The sequence below is a fragment of the Varroa jacobsoni genome, unplaced genomic scaffold (genome assembly GCF_002532875.2).
Source record: "Varroa jacobsoni isolate VJ856 unplaced genomic scaffold, vjacob_1.0 scaffold_723, whole genome shotgun sequence".
NCBI classification, from domain to species: domain Eukaryota; kingdom Metazoa; phylum Arthropoda; class Arachnida; order Mesostigmata; family Varroidae; genus Varroa; species Varroa jacobsoni.
The window spans coordinates 57,308-78,646 of NW_019213625.1; the positions used below are offsets into that span (position 1 = coordinate 57,308).

The 21,339-nt window shown below is 45.6% G+C and overlaps 1 protein-coding gene across 1 annotated transcript in view; it reads left to right on the top strand.

The window, feature by feature from the left end:
* The first annotated feature begins 19,497 nt into the window (after positions 1 to 19,497).
* mmd (disintegrin and metalloproteinase domain-containing protein mind-meld) overlaps positions 19,498 to 21,339 on the top strand; it is a 49,880-nt gene continuing 48,038 nt past the window's right edge. Inside the window, exon 1 of the mRNA XM_086969402.1 lies at positions 19,498 to 19,753. Coding sequence (XP_086825528.1) covers positions 19,498 to 19,753 — 256 coding nt within the window. The remainder of the gene's footprint in view (positions 19,754 to 21,339) is intronic.

Sequence of the window (21,339 nt, forward strand, 5' to 3'; positions counted from 1 at the left end):
TTTTTTGCATTACAAATACTCGTTCTACCCTTATTCCTACATTAGCCAGTACTCGGCTCGTAATGGACAAGGACTACTCAGACTTCTATATGCTTGTACATGAGCTAGGAAAACTACAAGAGGCTAAAAAGCAGCAATTTTTTAGGTTTTTATAGAAATGTGCACGTGACTATGTTTAACGGTATGGCCTGCTGTCGTGGCCACAGTCACAACCATTACTGCCTGTTCAATATATATCGCACTACGGTACTAAACCGCGAGGTAAGTGCCTATACCCTCTTATCCGTACTCGGGAGGTACTGAGCCTAATTTCGAATCTGCTTATAGGAATTGTCCTACTGTTGCTTCGGCTACGATTGGTAGTCACGATCTGTTCAGGTAGTGTGACGCGATTGTATTTTGTAGGAAAGGACGGCATCGCTTGCTGCTGTGCTGCCCACATTTAGCGGACAATAGCCAACGACGACGATGGCGGCGTCGGTGGAGGTGCTGACACACGAACTGCTTTTTGCCGACCCACACTGGTGGCACGACCCGATCTAAACAGATAACTCATTGGGTCGTCTTTGCCAACGGAAAACCCATTCAAATGCATATGTCTTTTGCCGCGTTCGTCGTCGTGCGAGTCGGTGTGGCACAAGCGAGGTACAAAACTGCAGTGACTGCTTGTCGGACCGTTAGACCTTACGTTTCTAGGATCTTGGTTGACAGCCTCCTGCCAGGGACCGTTACCGCAACTCATGTTGGTGCAGTGCATCGGCATCTTTATACGGCACTTGCTATTGAGGGCACACGCTAACGATGGCAGTACAATCTTATGGGGGAAGGATGATGAAAAGCATTACGTTCAGAGAGCTAGTTATGAGAAACATTTCGAAGTTGGACAACAGTCAGCATGTGAGGCATCACATAATGTCGTCGCAGACGGTAGATTACTGATCTACATAAATGTGTCGTCATTCGGTAAGTGATTACGTAGAGATTGACGTAACTGTGAGATGGGTCTGATGTTTCTCCTACTGGCTGTGTGAAGATGCTCGAAAAACGCGCTAATTGTATGGACTATTGTCGCATGAAAAAAAGTGCTACATATTTACATTATGGCCGCGTTCTTTGACATTAGGTTAGAAAGCGCGATAAAGAGGTGTTCTGCTTAATTATCGTTTACTCGAATGAGCTGCCGTTTTTGGTGACCTACCGCTGTGACGCGGCCAAATAATAATCAAATTGACGTCGAAGTTCGATATCGTTGAACCGAAAGATGCCGTACTTTGTTGCCATCGGTGCGTTTTCCCGACGCAGAGTCAATCATGTGGCAAGTCGGGGAATAAATTTGCCCCGGGGCGAATCGAAGTTCGAAAGCAATGTCCAATGTAAACCAGCGAGACCACCTCTCCTGCTTTGAACAAACAGGCAGAAGCCGTACTTTGTCACATAGTGCAGTAGCTTGTGAACATGTTACTTGAAAATTGGTACCAAACTCTAATTACGAAGCAATGGCAGACATGTGCACTTTTAACATAATCTAAAATGATCGGGCCGAAGCTCAGACGGTATCGATGTTACTCGCACATCTTTGTGGTTTTTCGACATTTTCTATTGGCTAACAGCCTACGGCAGATACATGACAAATTTCGCCAAAACGCATCTCAGCATTAATACTCTAATAGACCATATACATACATCTCCTACTGTATCTTCCGAACGCATACGTTCTGTATTTGTAAGTAACAATAAGTATAGCATGAAAATGTGGGAGGCACGTGCCTTTCATCTAATTGTACCGGGTGTATAACGGGTTTTCTATGCGCATCGACTTTGGACCTTTTGGCAGCCAAAAACGCAAGGATTCGAAGAACAAACAGCCCCATGCTGGTGTCATGGCAAAATGATAGCGATTGGAATATACAACCGCCCTACGTGACGCTATGAAAGAATTGTCGCTTATAGTTTTGTCAACATGCCAAATATAATGGGGGTATAGTGTAAATATCCGTTAAAGTAACATTTACAAAATCAAAATTAACTTTGTCAACGAGTAGCGAACTCGGACCGGGACGATACGATACTATCTATTTGTTGATAGTATTATATGTGAGATGAAAATCAAATCTCGCAACTCTGTGTCATATGGGTTGGAAATTTTCCCTCAGCTCTTCCCTGTAAAAGCAGTCGTCTCGAACCCCATAATTCGAGAGGAACGATAAACATTTTAATCGACCTACGCCCACTGGAAATAAAATCTGCCCTCACTTATTATCTAACGTAGACTGCAACAGTGGACTAATGAGTAACTTGTAACAGCCAAATAAATAAGCCAGCATAATTTGTACGATTTGCACTTATTAGTACGTAGGGACCAAATTACGAAGTGTCCTTTACCGAACAACAAACACTACATCATACGTAAGGTACCACTCTATACTAATGAGTAATGCTACATATCTTAGAAGCGAGGGTGAGAAGCATTTGGTTGACTCGGGCTGTTCTCTGCGAGCATTGTTTGTTTTTATGTAGCCTATTTCGCTTTTCGAGACCCGCTACCATGCGCGCTCTGTCCCCGTCGTAACGGACACAGGTTTTTTGCGCGGACCAGAGGGCACTGCCTGCCCACGCATGATACGAGGAGACATGCGTTGCATCCCGGGCGCGATCGAACGCGCACTCATACGACCCATGTGAAGACGTCACGAACTAACGGCGAACGTGGTGAAGACAGGTTGGGGCACGCGTTCTTTTTACCCGAATACCATATTGTGACTCTACTCGTCGCACAAAGTGGATTACGAAGGCAGCTTAGGTCGTTCACTCTAATTATTGTAGCCGATGCACGGCAGGTCCAGCACAGATTCCTATGTGTCTAGTAGGGCTTCTTATGCTGTCGCGTCGCCGGCGTTAGCGAGGTGCCATGGCGTGTAATCGCTTCGCGGTTTCGGCCGTTTTTGTTCAGCTTTTTACTATGTCACGATTCGATATATATTTCTGGTGCATGCGGCACGTTTAGATAGCTCAAAGATGAATTGGATACTGAATAAATAAACTGCGAAATTGAATTATCTGAAAAACAACAGAAATTTATAAGGGCAAGTCCAGTAATTGCTGCGGTAAAAAGAAACACAATCAATTTGAAGCATATCTCTTTGCAGTGAAATGTTTCGAAAGCATTATATTAATAGAACATGTTAAAGGCTGTTAGTTGAGATAAACGGTTAGTATGTCACTCATTAAATAAGCTAATTTTCAAAAGAAGGTTCCGTAACACATTATTATCGTGAATCAGAAAGTTTCGTTATCACGTTCACGAACCTCAGCTTGATGAACCGATGTCCGATTACGAATGATCATTAGGACAATTAAGGTATTTGGCAGTAAGCACTGTCATTAATTAGTATACTTACTGATAATTATTCTACCCGTCATAACTCGCTTATGTGACATTATAACGAAGTGGCCTATATGTTATATCTGCTCTATCGACAGAATAGGTCCAAGCATAGGGAGCGCGCCTATTCAGGACACATCAGTATCTGCCAATAGGCGATATATTGTATATACGTACGACAGCATCTCATTATTAGTATTATGACATACCCGTAAAGGCTACAGAAGGGTGGACTCTTAAAACCCGCGTCGTATTACTGCCTCTGTATTGAACCGAAAGCGGCAGTTTACGCTGCGTCTGCCGTCGACACCGAACACTGCTTTCAGTTTATCGAGTGGCCATGATTTTTCGTCGCCATTCGTTAATTACCTATACTGCAACTTTCTGCTAGGGCTAGTTCTACCACTGTTGTACCAGGAGCATGGTCTTTTTCGTACTGCGTGTCTGAACAGCACAGATTTGCAGATTGATTGGACACTGCCCCCAAAAAGACGCCCAGGTTTTATTCAGGCCTTAGTTTTCTCCTTGACCACCGTCATCTGAGTTGACTTCGTTGGGCAGCTCAGAACCAGACACGTCAATCTTAAGGGGCAAGAGGGGCTGCGGGAAAAGCTCGGACCGAGGAAACAGAGTCTCCCCGGACGCTTCTGATCACACGAATTCGTTCCTTCGCTACTGCTGGCCTGCGCTGACCGGCGTAGTCAACCAACATAGCAGAGTGCAACAGAGCGAAGAAATGTTCACGGACGACGCGGTAGTGTCAACGACGGCTGACAGAAGCTTTGCTTCCCCAGTCTGCTTCCTCCGGTGTAGCGACAGCGGCGCTAGCTGGAGACATTGACGGCAGTGCCGCTGGTCGGACCACGTGCCTTCTGTTCGGTCCTGTTCACTGCCTGTTACGGGGGATGCCGTATTGGAAACGGTGAGGGGCCGGCCCCGTACGGGCTGGCCAGTCAATGCTTCAGCTGCCGGACGCAGAAACGGAAACACGGTCTTGCGTTGTAATAAAATATAATTCAATGAACCAGTCTGCGGCTGCCTTCATCGGTGGAAGGCGACGGGGCAGACGGCTGGTTGGCCTGCAAACGGGCAGACATCTAGTCCCATCTGAAAGGGCGGGTTTCCGCCCGTGAGTGTCCCCAAGGGTTGCGCTCCGAACAGGAGAGAGGCGTCGAAGGAAAGATCCAGCCATTTCCGGATCGCGTGCACCCCTGCGGTCCCAGTGACACATATAGAGACCATGACACGGCCCAGTAGAGAGCAGGGCGTAGACATACAGATGAACAAAAGAGTTTATTGGAACAGGAGCAGCGATACTGCTACCAGCACAATACTTCTTCGTATTCCTTTTTTCTCTTTGACCAACTTAGCAACTCGGTCACAGATGCCCTACTCAATATTCGTTTTGACCACTTGAAATAGGCCCAATGAGAGTATTGCCCAAAGTACCATGGAGAACTAGGGCGAAGAACGTTGAAATGAGGGAAGCGGGACTAACGGAACTAAATTATGTTTTGCTTTTAGGTTTGTGAATTAATGCACTCTAACTTAAATTATTACATCGTTCCGGTCACCTGGTTAGCATAGGAAACACATATATCTGTTCTTCATATTGACATGCATGTATAGGTAGTTTGTTAAGTGTGTACTATTTAATTAGATAAATTTATAAGCTTATAACGTCTCCTGAAGTAAAAACGTAATAATAATAATAAAAATTTAATATAATTTCTAATCATCAAACTCCCTAAAGTACTTACTGTTTCACCCACAACGGCGATGAACTTTACTGCAGAGAGCAACTTCTTACATACAGCAACACAAAAGCAGAAGCGTTGTTAAACCTCGTGTTTTCACTCATAAACTATTTTGACAGTTCAAAATTTTCGTACAGAATCGCTTCTCGTAAATCAAAACATAACGAAACGAATTAGTTCTGCACCCAGCAGCGCTTCATAGCAGTAATGAGCCTAAACTCGTAGACTCTGACATGAAGATAATAACATGTGCTGTTTCTATTAATAGAAAAACACATTAGAGACATTTTTTACCACGACACATTTGTCGAGGGTGCGACCGCAGCTATCTGCCGTGACAGCGTCATCAGGGATAACGGCGTACCACCTGCCTCGCCTCGCTGATAGAAATGGGGCGTCGGGTCATTATATTAGCCTCGAAGACTGGAACAAGCAAGCTCAGCGGTCGCCTAGTGCTTCCTCCACTCACCGCGGGCTCCTATGTTACATCTAAAGAGCACCCACGACCATCTAGGCCGCATTCTTCCACTGCAGCAGACGCTACGGCTGCGTATCGAGAGAAAGACATGCTAGTTAAGCACATGCTTTGCTGTGCCTCGTTGAAATCTTGCCCCTCGAATGAGCCCCTCGAAGAAAATCTCCCCTCGTTGCCTGCACAGCTGGTCGAGCAAGTGACTAGACGTCTGCCGCTACTACCGCCCTATGACCCCCTGATTTATCTCTCGCGGGCTGTCTCCGTTTCAGGAAGAGACAGTTCTTTAGCAGCCGCTCCAACGAATCGTTAGGCTGGCTGCTGCTGCTACTGCCTTCGCCGCATGTGGCGATGGCGGCGGTAGGACAAGGGGAATAGCCTGATATCTGGTGCTGTTGAATGAATAACGTTTTGGGGTGATTCTAGTGAATCCGCTAGTGTGAAAACTAAAGAGCACGTGAGCGATTCAAATCGACCTACTTTATAAAAACCGCACAACGGCAAAAGGCGCTGCTAGGCGCCCTTTGCGGGCAATCATTGAGGGTGAGGGCTTCGGGGTGGTGACCACTTTACGCACCATAAATAAAAAAGCGCAGCGTGGGAACGATTGAAGTTGCGCAAAACTAAACAGCGCGTCTAAGATCAGGTTGGACGTTGAACACGCGCAACTTGCAAGAAGAACGCGGTCAAGGTTATAAGGGGACGAATATATCGTCGTGTTAGTTCTAATGATAGGAACGGGTGCTGTAGTGCGGTGGTCAACTCCAACGGGATGATGACGGAGTCTGCGAAGAGACCCGAGATGATGCCGGATGAAGGCGACAGTTTGTTCAGATTGGACGCTAAAGCACTTTCTGGGAAACAGAGGAACGCGAGAAGCTGAACGCGAGAGGAAGATGAAGTAAAGCATCAGATTTAGAATAGTTCTGATAAGGGGCTGCATACCACGAACAACGCACGATATTGTGGTCTTATCTTGTTACCGTCATTGTCTGCACAGCGGCAGTCGGAGCCTTGCAGAGTGAAATAACACGTATAACGTTCTATGATTTATAAGTCGGAAGAGGCAGTGAGAGTGACCGAACAGTCAAAATCGTTTGGCTTTTCTAATAAAGCGCCGTTTTTCTAGCAATTTACAGCGTCGCTCCTTTCATAACTTGCGTAAAAAAAAGTTAATACATTACCTACCAGTTGCGTTCCATAGCTCAAACGCTCAGGATAAGAACGTCATTGGCGTGGCGTCGAGGGTAAAGCCGCCGATCTGCTATTCGCCAGGCTGTTGTCCTGGCGGAAAAGCGAACGAAATTCGTTTAGGACCCCTGCGAAAATTTTTAAAATAACTTTCGCTCGCCGTTTTCCACCGTTTTGACCGGCAGAAGCCTTTCTCGGCCTTCCCCCGGGTGGGTAGCACTCGCGATGACGCCAGCAAAAAGAGTAATGAGAGAACTCAGAAAAGTAAAGGAGGTTTGCCTTGAAGCTGAGCCGCCTACAATGCTTGGCGCTGTTGCACTTGTGTTACGAGCGTCATGCAAGCTTCGTGTAATATACCGCATTAAGTAAAAGGTCGGGAAAACAGCCAGCCAGTTTGTCGGCGGAACGGGCGAATAGACACAAGCAAAGGCAGGGATTCTTCTCTCTAATGGCTCTTACCCACTACTCATCTTGTAGATCGCGCCGCGCCGATGACAGGGTAACAGAGACCTCCATGGCTGGTTTTTCCCTCGGTGTAAGCGTCACCGGGACGAGACTATGTCGGGGCATGGGCTGGCTATTGAATGGTCGGGCTTCGTTGAGGATTGCTGAGGCCCACTGGCGCTACTGCTACTCGCACAAGAACTGATGGAGGAGGGAAGTACCACTGTTTGTTCCGACGAGACCACCAGTCAGAATGTTTGGGGGTCCCGCAGTGAATCTAAGGATTTGAAGCAGGCGTGTAATAGTGAGGAAAGGGGCGTTGGAGAGGAATAGGAGAGGTCTCATCTTCTAAGGCACAACCGGTTAGATAACTTGATTACGGACAGAGAAAGCATCCGTTCTAATACCCAGCGAACAGCGAAATAGTCTTAGTGCCCGTCGACGTCGTTGTCATTGTCGTCGACAACAAGGATGAAATTGAACAGCACGAGCGAGCGAACAGGTGGCATGCAAAGGACCGAGCCGAGTAATCCTACATGCAACCAAACCCCCGAGACACGACAGCCAGCGCCAGCGGTGAGCAGGCAGCAGCAGAGGCAGAGGCCGAAAGCAGATCGGGACCCCAAGAGCCCTCCGGATTGATTTCGCTTTTACGGCTGCTTCTCAGGGTTGTTCCGAGAATCTCAACGCACACGAATGAAAGGAGACTGTTCACTTCTGTAGAAGCCAGTAGCAGAAAGAGCTGCGAGGATACACCCGCGAAAGGGTCTGGGGCTACTCTTGTAGAGACCCCATAAGCGACGAAGTGAATGAGACTGCTGACGGAGCATTCGTGCTGTTTTAGCCAGCAGTCTCATTTGGGGAGCGGGGCTGATGAGTAGAGAGGGCGCATCGTTGAACGATAGAATTCGCACAATGTACAAAATAAGTCTATAGATCCATGTGCTGTACGTACTGGAAAGTGTATATATCTGTTGCCGTATGGCAAACGATGCCACTTGTGTATAGAACACACATGTATATATGGTGATATACAATGGTAGTGAGGGGTAAACAAAGCTGTCTCTAAGGGTACATTTTCAAGACTCAGTCGTTAGCATAAGTACACATATGTCGCCTGTTGGTAATATTTTATCAATATCGTTTAAAGCAGCCATAGTCATATGTTCTAGCAATGTTAATAGCTATAACATTAGAATTGAGGTGGTATAGCAAAAAAAAGCCTTGGAACTCATCCTTTGATGACTAATTTTTTCTCATGTTTCTCCGTATTCAATCCGAGCATCTCAGCCTCGTCTGTTTACTGCGTTCAACTCGAATGAGGATCGCGGCCAGACCAATTCCAGGCCCGCTTAGTCTCTAGGTGACGGCGGATCTGCAAGAGCGGGTAACGGGAAAGAGGTGCGCTTATATCTCCGATGCCTGCTGAAAGCAGCGAGACGAAGGCGGGGCATCGCTTTGAATTGCTAGAGCTGGTGCCGTCTGAGAACAACGAGTAGATCGGTATCGCTTCGCTTGGTTGCGTCGGTTGAAGGCGAGGCGATGAGAGTCACTGCGAAAACGTTCCGAGTGCAAGAATGCAAAGTCCCGAGTTTTCAGCGCACACTCCCGAAGATTTGGGGTGCCCGGAGGGTCGGGCAAGTGTCCGACTCCCTGCAACCCAGCCCAGTTTTGGTAGAAGTGGCGAGCAGTGGTCGTGGCTATGGCGGTTGCCATGGCGCTGCCAATTGGAGTGTCCTTCGTTCTTTCCATCAACGTTTGGGATTTCAATCAGCGTCTGCGACAAACGTCCTGCCGGGCCTCTGCTACTTTAGGCAGTTCTCTCCGAACAGCTGCGCCAATGACATGAGGAGACGTGGCAACGCATCCAGGCAGTCAGCCGACGACTGGATGCGAGCAGTAAGCGTCGAATGGACGTGATCTTTGATACGAAGGACAGCAGCAGCAAAGAGCCCCGGGCAAAGGCCCAGCCATGAAATAGAGGAAGACCTTCGGTGGGAAAAGGGGAGAACGAGCAATAGGCAGAGCGAGGTTAAAAGACAAGACGCCACCAAGTTATCTGAGCGGGGCCGCAGCAGTGCTCTTTGTCGCAGTAGCGTCGGCAGCACTGTTTAACAGTGAGGTCGCCGGTCGTTGGGTCTGAGTGGTGTCATCTGACACGCTTTTGTGAGTTGCTACGATTCACAGATCGGCCGCGGCCATCCTGCCGGCCTGGCCGATATTGCCAGATGCTGGGGTAAGCATGAATCAACCAAAAGCACGCTTCGGGTAGAGCGAGTGAAAACTTTGAGTAACAAACCAAAAAAGTTACCAACGTTAAGTTTTTTTTTCAGATAATCAGAAAATAAGTAGTTGTTGCATGGCTTGTCTCGATATATATGTGACGAGACGAACCATACATGAACACGCAGACACAAATAATAGCAAAGATAACAGTATGAACGATTCAGATCGCAGATATCCTTAAATTAATTTAATCTACGCATTTACCCAACTTAACAGACTGGCCTACGACAGAGGCTGTCGTAGGCCAATTCGAAGATAATGATTTTTTGAAATTCTATATTAGCTAATCACAACCGTTCTATAGTGCTTTCGTTGGTAGAGTTGAACAGCTATCGAGTTGAAAATACTCTAAAAAATCAAAAAAAAAATTAGAGGGAAAATGAAAAAATATCGTGAAAGTAAGAAGGGTGTTAGGTATTAAGCCTTGGTAAAGATATGATGCTGCTGAGTGCAAGGCTTCAAGAATTAGAGTTAGTCTATATTTACAGTGGTTTTATGTTGTTCAAACAAATTGTATATTCTGGAATCTTTAAATTCACAGTAGTTTTTCTATAGTTTGATGGAAAACGTTTTTTTTGGATATCCAAAAAGGCGAAAATAATCGATTGAAGAATTTTAGTGGGCTTATTTAAAGTATTATCACAAAAACAAGAGAATGTGTAGCGATGGTAAAATTTGGTACATCTTTCACATCAAATTCTGCGGAACTCCTCAGAAAGTAAATGTATGAAGCTGTATTATGTTCTCTTATCTAGCTTAAATGAATGTTTCATTCTATTATTGAAGATGGCCTTAAATAAAATGGCCTAACCACGTCTTAAAAATGCTATCCCACTCTGACAACCCCATCTTTGATATTTTTATGCGTATAATATGTTATTAACACATTTCAGGAAGTAGAGATGATACAAAGTGGCTTGTCATAACGATGACAAATGCCCCTAGGAGTTTGCCTCCCTGTCATCCAGACAGAGACATTTACGAGGAAAATGAAGATTCTCGCTAGATAAACCTAGCCCCCGGCCTCGGGCCAGAACCCTTTCTCTCACCTCCAGTAATCTTCAGGTTTTTCGGTAGTTAGCTCGTTACAGGTGTCAGTTACCCAGTCAACGGAACAATCATCGCTTCAGCCCCATCGTCGTAAGGCGATGCAAGCAAGAGTAACAAAAACATCCTTCCTGAATCTGACACTGTCAAAGCAGCGACGCTTGTCTGCATTGTGGGCGTCTCTACGTTTCATTATTGCCTGCTTCCGCCATAGTCTAGTTGTTGTTGTTATTGTAGTAATACGACCTGCGCAGATACCGCTTGCGTTTGCTGACGGGTAGTGAAACCGTTCTTCTCATTAGCCGCGTCTCGTCGCTTTGGCATTCCCGCTACGTCTGCCGATGAGAAAAATTGACTTTGTCGGCGACTTCCTCAGCTGGAGAAAAGCGAAAACGACTATTGTTACTATAAAGAAGGTCAACAGTGAGCTTGAACGAGTGAGCGAGCGAAAGATCGACCGACCGAAGCTGGGCAAATCCCAGCGGGTCATTTAAATAACGCTACCGGCGCAGAACGTTTCGCGGCATCGGCATGTTATTGTCGAAAGCTGTGAAGCTGGCGCTACTGCTGCCATACAAGCGCCTGCCCTTGTGGTGGCACCGGTAACGATGAGGGCATCTGCAGGGTCGGCAGTGTCGACATCCGTGCCCACAGTGGCGTACGCGACAACGTCCCGCTCCGCTTTGCGCTTGTCATCGCAGCGCGGACGGAGCGAGGGAAAGGGGGAGAGAGAGAAAGAGGTCATAATCACTGCCCCCCAGCCGTCGTTCTCCAGCCTCCGGTGGCTAAGTGGTTCTGTTCCGTACTGTGCAGTGTGTGTGTGTTAGTACTCCAATTTACCTCCACGCTTTTCGGGACCCCTACTACTGCCACCTCTACTACGGCTGCTTAAAGCAGTTTCGCAGAGCCAGTTTCGCTCGTAGCGTAACACGCTTGCTTATGGGAACCTGCCCTTGGCGGCACGTGCATGTACACACAGGCATACCTACGAGATCGAGCATGTAGCTGAAACGAGCAGGCGGACTTCTGCAGGACACGGCGCAGCAGGACCTGTGCGAGCTAGCGACGCTACGGCTTAATTATTTAAGCTCTCAGCGGGAGTTAAAGAGGCAAAAAAGGAGAAGAGATAAAGAAAAGCGGAGTAGAACGGCGGGAAAGAAATAATTGAAGAAGGAAACGAAAGTATGTGGACGTGTCGGCACGTGTAAGCGTGCCGGTAAGGAGATTGTTAGTGTGAAAACCAAATGAAAAGACATTTAACCGTTATGTTTTTAATTTTGTTAGAATTAACAAGCCAAAAATACGATACCATTTAGTTACGTTTGATGTATTTGGCGGCTTACCATACGAGATTCGTCGACGTAGATCTGAGTAATTGAATACAGTAAAGATTATGTTTGCAAGCTAATGGTACTTCCGCAGTCGTGTAGATCTTAGGAAGCCTCTCTTTGACAACTGGATGATACACAGAAGCTTTGGCAGTTATTGCATGTGGATTTAATCTGATGTGGGCTTGTCGATGTGCGCCTATGAACAAAAGATCTGTGTTGTCTGTATAACGGGCCGCAAATACTTGCGATGCCGTAAGCAATGGCGGACCTATATGAGTTGCGTGTATATTTGACGGTAGTAATTCTGGCCGATGACTAACATTACTTGGACACGAACCGTTAACAATGTCCCTCTTTTAACGCTTGACAGGTGGTCTATTGCAAACAATGTTTCGTTGACACAACACTACCTCATGTAGCACATACACACACACACACACACACACACACACACCCATAAATATATGAAGGGTGTATATTTTTAGTCAACCATTGCCAACGATTAATACTAAAATAATTAAACGACCTGTATATAAGATGTATAACTTTTCCCCCTAGCTACCAATGCTCAAACCGATTTCTGTTCTGGTCGTTAAACTGTTGATAATGGTGGACCATTGATTCTCGAATAGGGACGCGGCTTCTGAAAATTGTCATGTTGTCATTTTTTCGGCGGAGACTTTATCTTTTGCGATATTCCCACAGGAGGATCAGAATACTCTACAATGTATTTCTTTGGAAAGTTCTAGGTAGCATATACCTTTCTTTCATCGAGTGCCATGTCCTGTTGGAATTCAAGTAATCATACGATACCGCTAGAAAAATTATTTATTTAATTAGATCACATCGTGTCAGTTTTTTGCTAGAAATAGAAATATCGAAGCATTAGTATCGCAGTAGTTAACTGGAAACTCTGTTGCTTATAGTGTGTTTCAGTTCAATAGAAAAGAAGGATTTTTTTTTTTATTAGCGATCAATTTCCCAATTGAACGTGTTTGATGAAGGGTGATGAACTATGACCATGTTCAGTATTTTGTGTAGCTTGTCGCGTGATTTAAATTCAATTATGATGGTAACATTATTAAATTTAAATCGGTTTCACGTCTTTACGTGGTATATGCGATAAAATCTGCACCTATTTCTCTGTTATTGCAAATCACCTATGCATAGAATGTTAGTTTTTTTAATTCCTTCAAAAACATCACTCGGTTTAGATGTTGTAGTTGTTAACATTCAAAGTCCGATCACGTCTGACCTACTTTTACCTCTGAGGAGCTATATAATGCGTAAACAAGCAGGCTAAACGGCTAACTGTGCCGGATATGACGCTCCTTCTGAGCTGGTACATAGTAACTACGACAAGGTACTGCTTATCTCTGTCTCATAATTATGTAAGCCATGAGAGTCCGAACTTCTACGTTCGATGTTTGGGATGCCTAGTTTAAGACCGTCTGAATATAAATTGCCTTAATGACCTCGCCACTATAAACCTGCAATGATTTTGTCGAGCAGTCCCTTATAGCCTACGTAAATTCACCCTCTCACTATCGGCAATTTTTCATCTGAATTGCGCTTATACTGACGAGGTCTCCCAAGCCTATCATTGCGGTACTGTCGACAGAAAGAACTCATAGGATGACTCGAGCGAAAGTTGGCCTGCGCGCAGATTGACCATTCATCGGGGACAACATGGTCCGAAAATTTGCATTTTAAAATAGGGTTAGCCATGGCCTTACGCTTGAGTATACTTTAACTCCACATATTAGGCCGAACCGGCGCTCTGCGATCAACGGAAGGGTAGTGGGACAGCCCAGATGGAGTTTTCCGTTCCATGTTCAAGAAGTGTGTTAAAGTGGGGGTATATGGGTTCGTTCTATACGGCAGACCCCATATTTGGTAACCGTGGTTTTTAGGTATGATACACTTACTAAATATTGCGATGTAATAATTGCGGTTTATAAATTTAAATGAGCCTTCATTGTGCTAAGCGTTTCATCGCTTCGTTAGTATGAGCGGATTCCATCAGCAAGGGGGTAGAGATATTAAAGTGCTATTTATTTAATTTCATTGACACATCAACTCCTGGATGCGAAGTTTATATATTTACAAGTTTGACAAACCCCTATTAGATTTAAAAACCTTTGTGTTCATTAAATTGCCATACCTTCGATTATTGTGGCCGATACCTTCAATAAACAAATTCGTACGTTAGAGTACGCTATAATATTAATATGACTTATGTTTAACTGTAATAAATCTTTCGTCATTGGCGGTGAGAAACTGAAGGGGTAACCCGGAAGCGCGTAAAAAACCTTTCACCTATTTCTTTTCGTTCAGCAGCTTTTTCCAACGCTTCTCGCACTGTTCCCCTGTTGATCCCTTAGATTCTTTATCCAGTTTGGCAATGACTCGACGTTGTCCTCTGTTCAACATCTTTGCGCTCTACGTAGGGAAACACTCCATCGTTTCGCCAACGCCAGCACCCAATGGCCATTTTTTCTTGACGGGTCGCCCTTCCTCTCATTTCCACCGTCTATCTCCCACTACTCTCGTTAGGCTTTTCTTTCTATGTGCCATCTTGCACATTTTTCTCACGTCCATACGCCGCGTTTATTCTTACACTTTCGTCCCGAATCTTACCGTTCCACTTTCCCTCGACTCGACTTCGCCTTTAGCCATAGCTTCCTTAGTCCTTAGTTCGAATTTTTCGATTCCGAATCTTTTGGAGGACGATAAAAACCGGAAAAAAAGGCTTTTTTCATCTTCTTCGCTGCTGCTGCTGCCGTCACCGTCGCCGTCGTCGTTGTAGTAGCTCTACTTTTCTGTGAATGCAACAGGCGCGAACGTGGACGCGCGCGTGGGCGCGATGGCTGTGTCCCTAGCGATGAAGGAACGAAGCGTACGGAACAGGATCTCCCATTTAAGAAAAAGATGCCTTTTCCGGGAGAAAGGCTCAGCGAGAGGAAAATAGGAAACTAGAAGGGGACAGAGGGGTGGGCGAAGTAAGATAAACTTGAGAAATGTAGGACAGTGGCAGTAACAGCCAAAAAGGCAAAAAAGGCGGAAAAACTCGACACCGTCCTCTCTCCATTCTACTGGTTGGAAATTTAGGAGTTGAACGGGTCTTGGATGGGGGTAGGCCTGGTGCGCTGCGCTGAAAGTATTTCCCCATTCGTTCGGCTGCCGTCGCCTCCGTACTAGCCCGTGTTAGAGCGCTGTATCGAACGAGGTGAGACTTGAGGTTCATAGGAAACGAGCGGGATGACTGATGTCGGTGCTAACGTCGCTAGACGCAATCCAGACTAGGTGGATAGTGTCACATTGTGTCGGTGATATACATGTACAGCAAAACAGAAAAAAAAAGCTGGTAGCTAAAGAAAAATGCAGGCGGAAGGGCGATTTGGGGGGCCAGGGGTGGCCAGAGCACAAGCGAATTCACACCATTCACAGCTAAACTGAGTTTGCTGTTCGATAACACGAGGGCCTGTCACATTCACTAATACACAACCGACTACTAGGATAAGAAAAAGCAAAATCCTTTACTGTATGCAGCTGTCGTACTTGGCTTTTGAGTTATTGCTAGCTGCCTAGATCCTTATAAGCAACCTCCTATGCTTCCTTTCTTAGCCTGCCTTCCTGCTACGGAATACAAGGCTAAGATGACCTGAGGAAAAGTATACTGGCAAAGGCAAAAATACTAATATATGGTATAACCAGCTGCTAGTGTGTTGATGTCTAGTACTGCTGTTCACAATGTACCGTCTTGACGCCAAATAAGATATACTCTGTACTAGCCTATTCCTATTGTCTTGCCCCTTATATACAAATAACAAAAAAAAAAAGCCTTTTGCCAACGATATGTGTTTGTGTGTATATTTTACTTATTAATAAATCTTATCTTGCAAAACGAATTTACTTAGACATAAGAGGAATGCAGTCGGCTTCGAACGTATTAGCAGTATTCACGTATAAAATTCAGAGTTATCTAAAATCGATTCCGATCCCGCTCATTTTCTTCAATCGTATGAAGCCATTACAACGACCATTGTGTATCAAATCGTTTGTGTTGGTAACAAATATTTGAAAGACTAATTAGCGTAATGAATTAAACGTTAAGGTTCCCATAATACATAGCCAATAGGTCAGCAAATATGACAACTGTTTGGTCCTCACCTCCATATATATTTCCTTTTTTTTTTTACTGCTATTTGGGATTTCAGGACGATAATGACGACGACGACAGAATTTTTATGCTTTAGATTTCCTCTCGATTTCCTTACTTTTGCTTTCTCTCAAGCCAACAGCGCTAGCGCTATCGCGCTCATCGTTATCGACGGCTTCCTAACCGCAGTGATTACGTGGGTACTCCTCTCGTTCATCATGCATAAAAAATGGGAGAACCTTCTGACTTTTTCTTCAACGAGCATGCTCGAAGGATCATGTGCTACCACTAGCGCTTTGTCTCGCGGCCTCGTGGTCTATCGTGTCCTGGATATCGAAACTGGTCTAGAATCACTACCACATATTGCGTCCAACATGGCTACTAGTGGCCGCGACAACGAGAAAAACGAAGAGCACAGGTCCTGGCACAGACCGGAAAGCTGCGTGCACTGATGCACTATGCATACATACATACATACGCGAGGATTCGCTAAATTGAAAGCTGGATCAGAAAAGCTCGCACAACAAGTTCGTACTTACAAAGTGAAATGTAAATTCTTTGGCACTTGAATAGTTGCATTGTAATGACGTGACCAGTCACAGTTCCTATTGTCAACTGATTATAAAGGTTAGTGATAATGGTAGAAATTTATATATATCCTTCGCCCAAAGTCGACTTTGATGACTTCTCAGTCATCTTGTAGGCATTAGATTCTGTTTCTCATTCGGTTTCCACTCGATAGTATTGAACGCTATTTGTCCAGAATCAAATACCTCTTTGTCGAACTAAACGAGATAGAGGTAGATATATTTTACTCTTCTATTTTTGGTGCCCCGGAAATCGACGAACTTCTATGGTCACTTTTACCTTTCTATTAAAAATGAGATGGAAGTTGACCCATATTCGGCTGAAATCTTCCCTTCGACCAAAAATTATTTGTTCTATTTACCTAGTTTTCCTAGTTTGACGGCAAATTCAACTTAATATTACCTTCCTACAGAAATCTTAAGAGTTCGGCCTGCATCCGGTATTCCCTGGGATCTTTCCCACATCTATTCTTTCGACAATCCATCCTGAGCAAAGTTCAAAGACAAAATGGAATAAGAATCATAGTTTTGTGTATCGTGTGTGTATTGAATGGTAAAATTTGCCCAATGGTGGCAACTTGGAAGTTGATCTTCGCTCCTGGTGTAGACAATGGTGTAGACTCAGATAGTACGGTGCGTTCTAGTCATCTAAGCGCAGTGTGGCACCTCGGCAACGATCCAGTTGGTCAATGAACATTGGGCCATGAATGTGGCCTGACTTCGCTAGTATGACAAATGCCCCATAGCTCGAAACGAGACTCAATATGTCAATGTTCAGCATAACTTGGCTTATACTGCTTCTGTGTCCACCGGGAACGTTTGCCTTTTAGATAGATGTAGTCAGCTTCCTTAATCCCGATGACAATCAGTGGACTCTTAATGTTTTCTTTATGTGCGCATACATATACGTTTGAATATAGCTGTGTTGTACCGTACTACTTGCATACTTCTTTCTGTTTGCACACGATCAGATGTGCAATCGCATACACTAAACCCAGATACAAGTAGGCCTTCGCAGTCAAAAGCCACAGTTTAGTCTGCTAGAATAGTCGTAGATTAAGTACTGTTTAATGGAAGAAAAACAGTAGGAGATTAAATTGGAAATGCGACAATCTTCGTACGTAACACGATTACCGTATCTGTCAACTTAACTAGGATACATCAGCATTCTGCAATCTTTGCAAAGAGAACTGTTATTTCAGATACAAACATTTTAGGAAAATTTAGGTCAGATTCGATTATTAACGTTGGGTTAATTGATTGTTAGGTTCGTTATAGGTTGCTATTTTGGCTCAAGCGTTGTCTATTTGCTAAAAATGTTTCCTATTTTATGTAACCTTGTGCCACTAAGTAAGACTTCACTGAAGATATACAGTCAAACAAATGAATTCATTAAATGTGCCAGGAATATAGAGACCTGCTTACGAGAACAACTAAGTTCCAGCGTCTGAGACATATCAAGCGGTGGCAGTTTAACGAGCTTGAAGATTTTTTCTCAGAAAAGCAAATGTCGTATCTTGATCGGTATTAACATATTGCTATAGCGGTCGGAATGAGGAGAAAAAGCTATACGAGCGGTAGAGGGCTCGTCTAGAGAATGTACGAGAAGTGAGACGTCTAACTTGTAAGTGATTGCACATGACACTTAAATCGCGACGAATCCCCTCAAGCCGCGATCGGTGTCAGACGCTCTTGTGGGTGATCTTCCGACAAGGCAATCAATGGGGGATGAGTGGCGTCGCGCGGAACACTGGGTGTGTCTCGTTTTTCGCAGGCAAAACGTCGAAATCTGCTGGCAGAGGAACAGGGCACCGAAGAAGGGGCGCCAGCAACGTCGCTTTTTGTATTGGAACGGATGACGTATGCAGGAACGGGTTAAAACGGGAAGAAACGAGAGTGAGCGAAACTGGCTTCGACTATCTCGACAATGAGGGTTCGCCTGAGTTTTTCGGGTATAGTTGAACAATCCGGAGAAAAGGACGGACGACCCAGGTCAGAACGGAATGACTACGGAATATGACGTAGACCGAGTAAAGCAGAATGTCTTTGTCTATCCTGCTACCTATTTCGTTCTAATACGCCTCTCCCTTTTTACTCCCCCCTGTCTCTGCATTTAGGCGCGCTGTCTGAAGATCCGAATGTAACAGTGGTGAAGTTGCGCGGGCACCGACTCGACCGACTTGCGCCCATCGCGTCTGAAAAGGTTTGAGCAGATAGAGGGTTAGAAATGGCGCGCGAGCGATAAGGAACGACGAAACGCACGCGGCCGGTTGAAACAACGGATAGGAACCCCACTACGCCGTAATGGCCCTTCGTTGGCTATACGGTTAGAAGTAGCTGGCTGACGTAGAACCATAGCGGCAAAGCGGCCATAACGTAAAGTGAGCGCAGGATGGCCGGGAGACCAGGAGAACAATGCAGGGCATATAGGCGAGAAGCGAAGACGGAACAGAGATAGAACGAGACCAACTGGCGAACCAACGAACACAAACATCCGAGTCGAAATAGGGCCAAGTTGGAAGAAATAAGAAGAAAATGGCGTCTGCCTCGCTCGAGACGAGCAAGCTGCGGCGGCGGCGGCGGCTACAACAACATTCACTTCTACCTGTCCTGCCTGCCTACTTCGAAAGTTGGGGGTTCTGCAAGAGTTGTAGGAGTTGAGTGAGTAGGCGGACAAGTTGAACAAGCGAACGATTGCGGCGACGGCGGCACAAGGGTCGACCGTAAGAATAGTTCACGGTGGTCGTCAGCGGCGACCACACCAGCGGGGGCATCAACGGCGGCGGACGCTTTGTCTATCTACGCACCACTGCCAGCGCACTGCCGTATGTTAATGCAATGGAGCTTTCAAAGCACTACCAGCATTGCCCCTGCCTTCGTTCCCGGCCATTCCATCGCATCAAGCACCGAACCGCAGAACCATGGGGACAAAGAAGAGTAGATAGACGATTCGGACCGAAACGAGTTCAGCGAAAAACGCGCGGCAAAGGTGGGCGCATAGACGGCAACAAAAGCAGCATTTCGGGGGTTATACCGGATGGTAATGGTAGTAGTGGCGCCGGCGATGGTGGATTTACGGGAACCTCAAACTTGGGTAAGTGAGGCCACTAAAAGTAGGGTTTTGTAAAATAAGGTGGGAGGAACCAACACAGCCCTACTGCTGCTACTGCCACCTATTTTGGAGAAACAAGTACAGCTTATCGAAGACTGTGTGCTGGTGCTCCACGCTGGTCCAACTGCTTCTCCTGCTGCTGCAGCAAGCAGACGGAGTTGAGGCATTTCGCAGACAAATAGGCCTAATGGGGGATCTGTGACGAGAATGGAAACGGCTGTAGCTGAAAAGGCAAAGGCCGCACGGGTAAAAAGGAGAGGAAGAGGCGTGTCTGTGGGGCAAACCCTAGGGAAGTGAAGCAAGTACGCCTGAAGAAGACTTCCGAATAGAACTTCGAGGCCTTACAGACAATAAAAAAAGACAATCATGGCGTTTCTCGAACGACTACTCGTATCAGCTTTGTCTTGCGACTAATCTGCTGTCTGATATAGTAGTATAGCCTGTTCAGCCCGTGCTTGTTTGGCCTACGCCAAATAACTGACCTGGGGTCAAGGGTTGCTCCTAAGTCGATCGCTAGCAGATTGATAAAGTTCGCAAATGTCCAAAACTTCCTTTGTTCTTGTCGCGCTTTTCTGCGCCGACCCCGGCATGCATTTACTTGCTTGCCTGCCTGCTGGCCAAAGTGTATCAATGCAGTTGTTACTATGCGTCCTTTTTAGATGCAAGTGCCAATTACACAGATGTCGCTGCGTTCGATTGGTGTTGCGGCTGTTTCTGCTAATGTAATCAGAAACATCAGATCGTAAGCTAGCAATGCATACTAAGTTAACTGAAATCGACGACGAGCCAATGGGTTTTATAACGATCGAACAACGGGTGACCAGGAGATCACTGGCACGGCCGATGCTTTTTTTTGCAAGTGGCCATATCTACCCACGGCTGTCGCATTGATTGTGACAATTTCTAGAATTTCGCCACCATTGCACGTGTCCTCTTTGTAAAGCACCTCCTCTTCTTAGAAAGAGATAAAATTACGGGTTGGTGCAGACCGAGTTTGGTACGAAATAGCAGGGAATCTAAAACACAGCAACAACCATAGCGAGAAGACAGGTCCGAAGCAGTAGTCCGATGAAGACCCGGCAGCCGCTAGCGCGCGTGCCTCTTTCTCAATAGTCCGACAATAGTCTTTCGATAGTGTAGTCCTTCTGGTGCTGATTCCACCGCAATCGCGGGTTACTGCAGTTTTCGTCGTCATCGATAGGGTAAAAATGAAACTAGAGGCCACTGCTGAGTAAAATGGAAGGAAAATAGCGACGCGACAAGAAAATAACGTAAGTGAGGGTTCATGTTCGGTAGAAGGTTCAGAGAGTAGGTTGACCAGGGCTTACAAGAACGTCCTTTTCCTGTCGACGAACCGAAGCTTCCAATCTGGGTCTATTCCCTTCCATTCAAAGACAGAGAATGAAACTACCATTGCCGACGGTAAGTAAGGCCACCATTGTCAAGCAGCTGGTGAGGCGGCAAAGCAGGCCACTGAAGGGGAAGAAGCAATGTTGAGTATTTCAGCGTCACCTAGATGAACCAGAATGGAAAATATACATCAATGATATTGACAATTTTAATTCGTT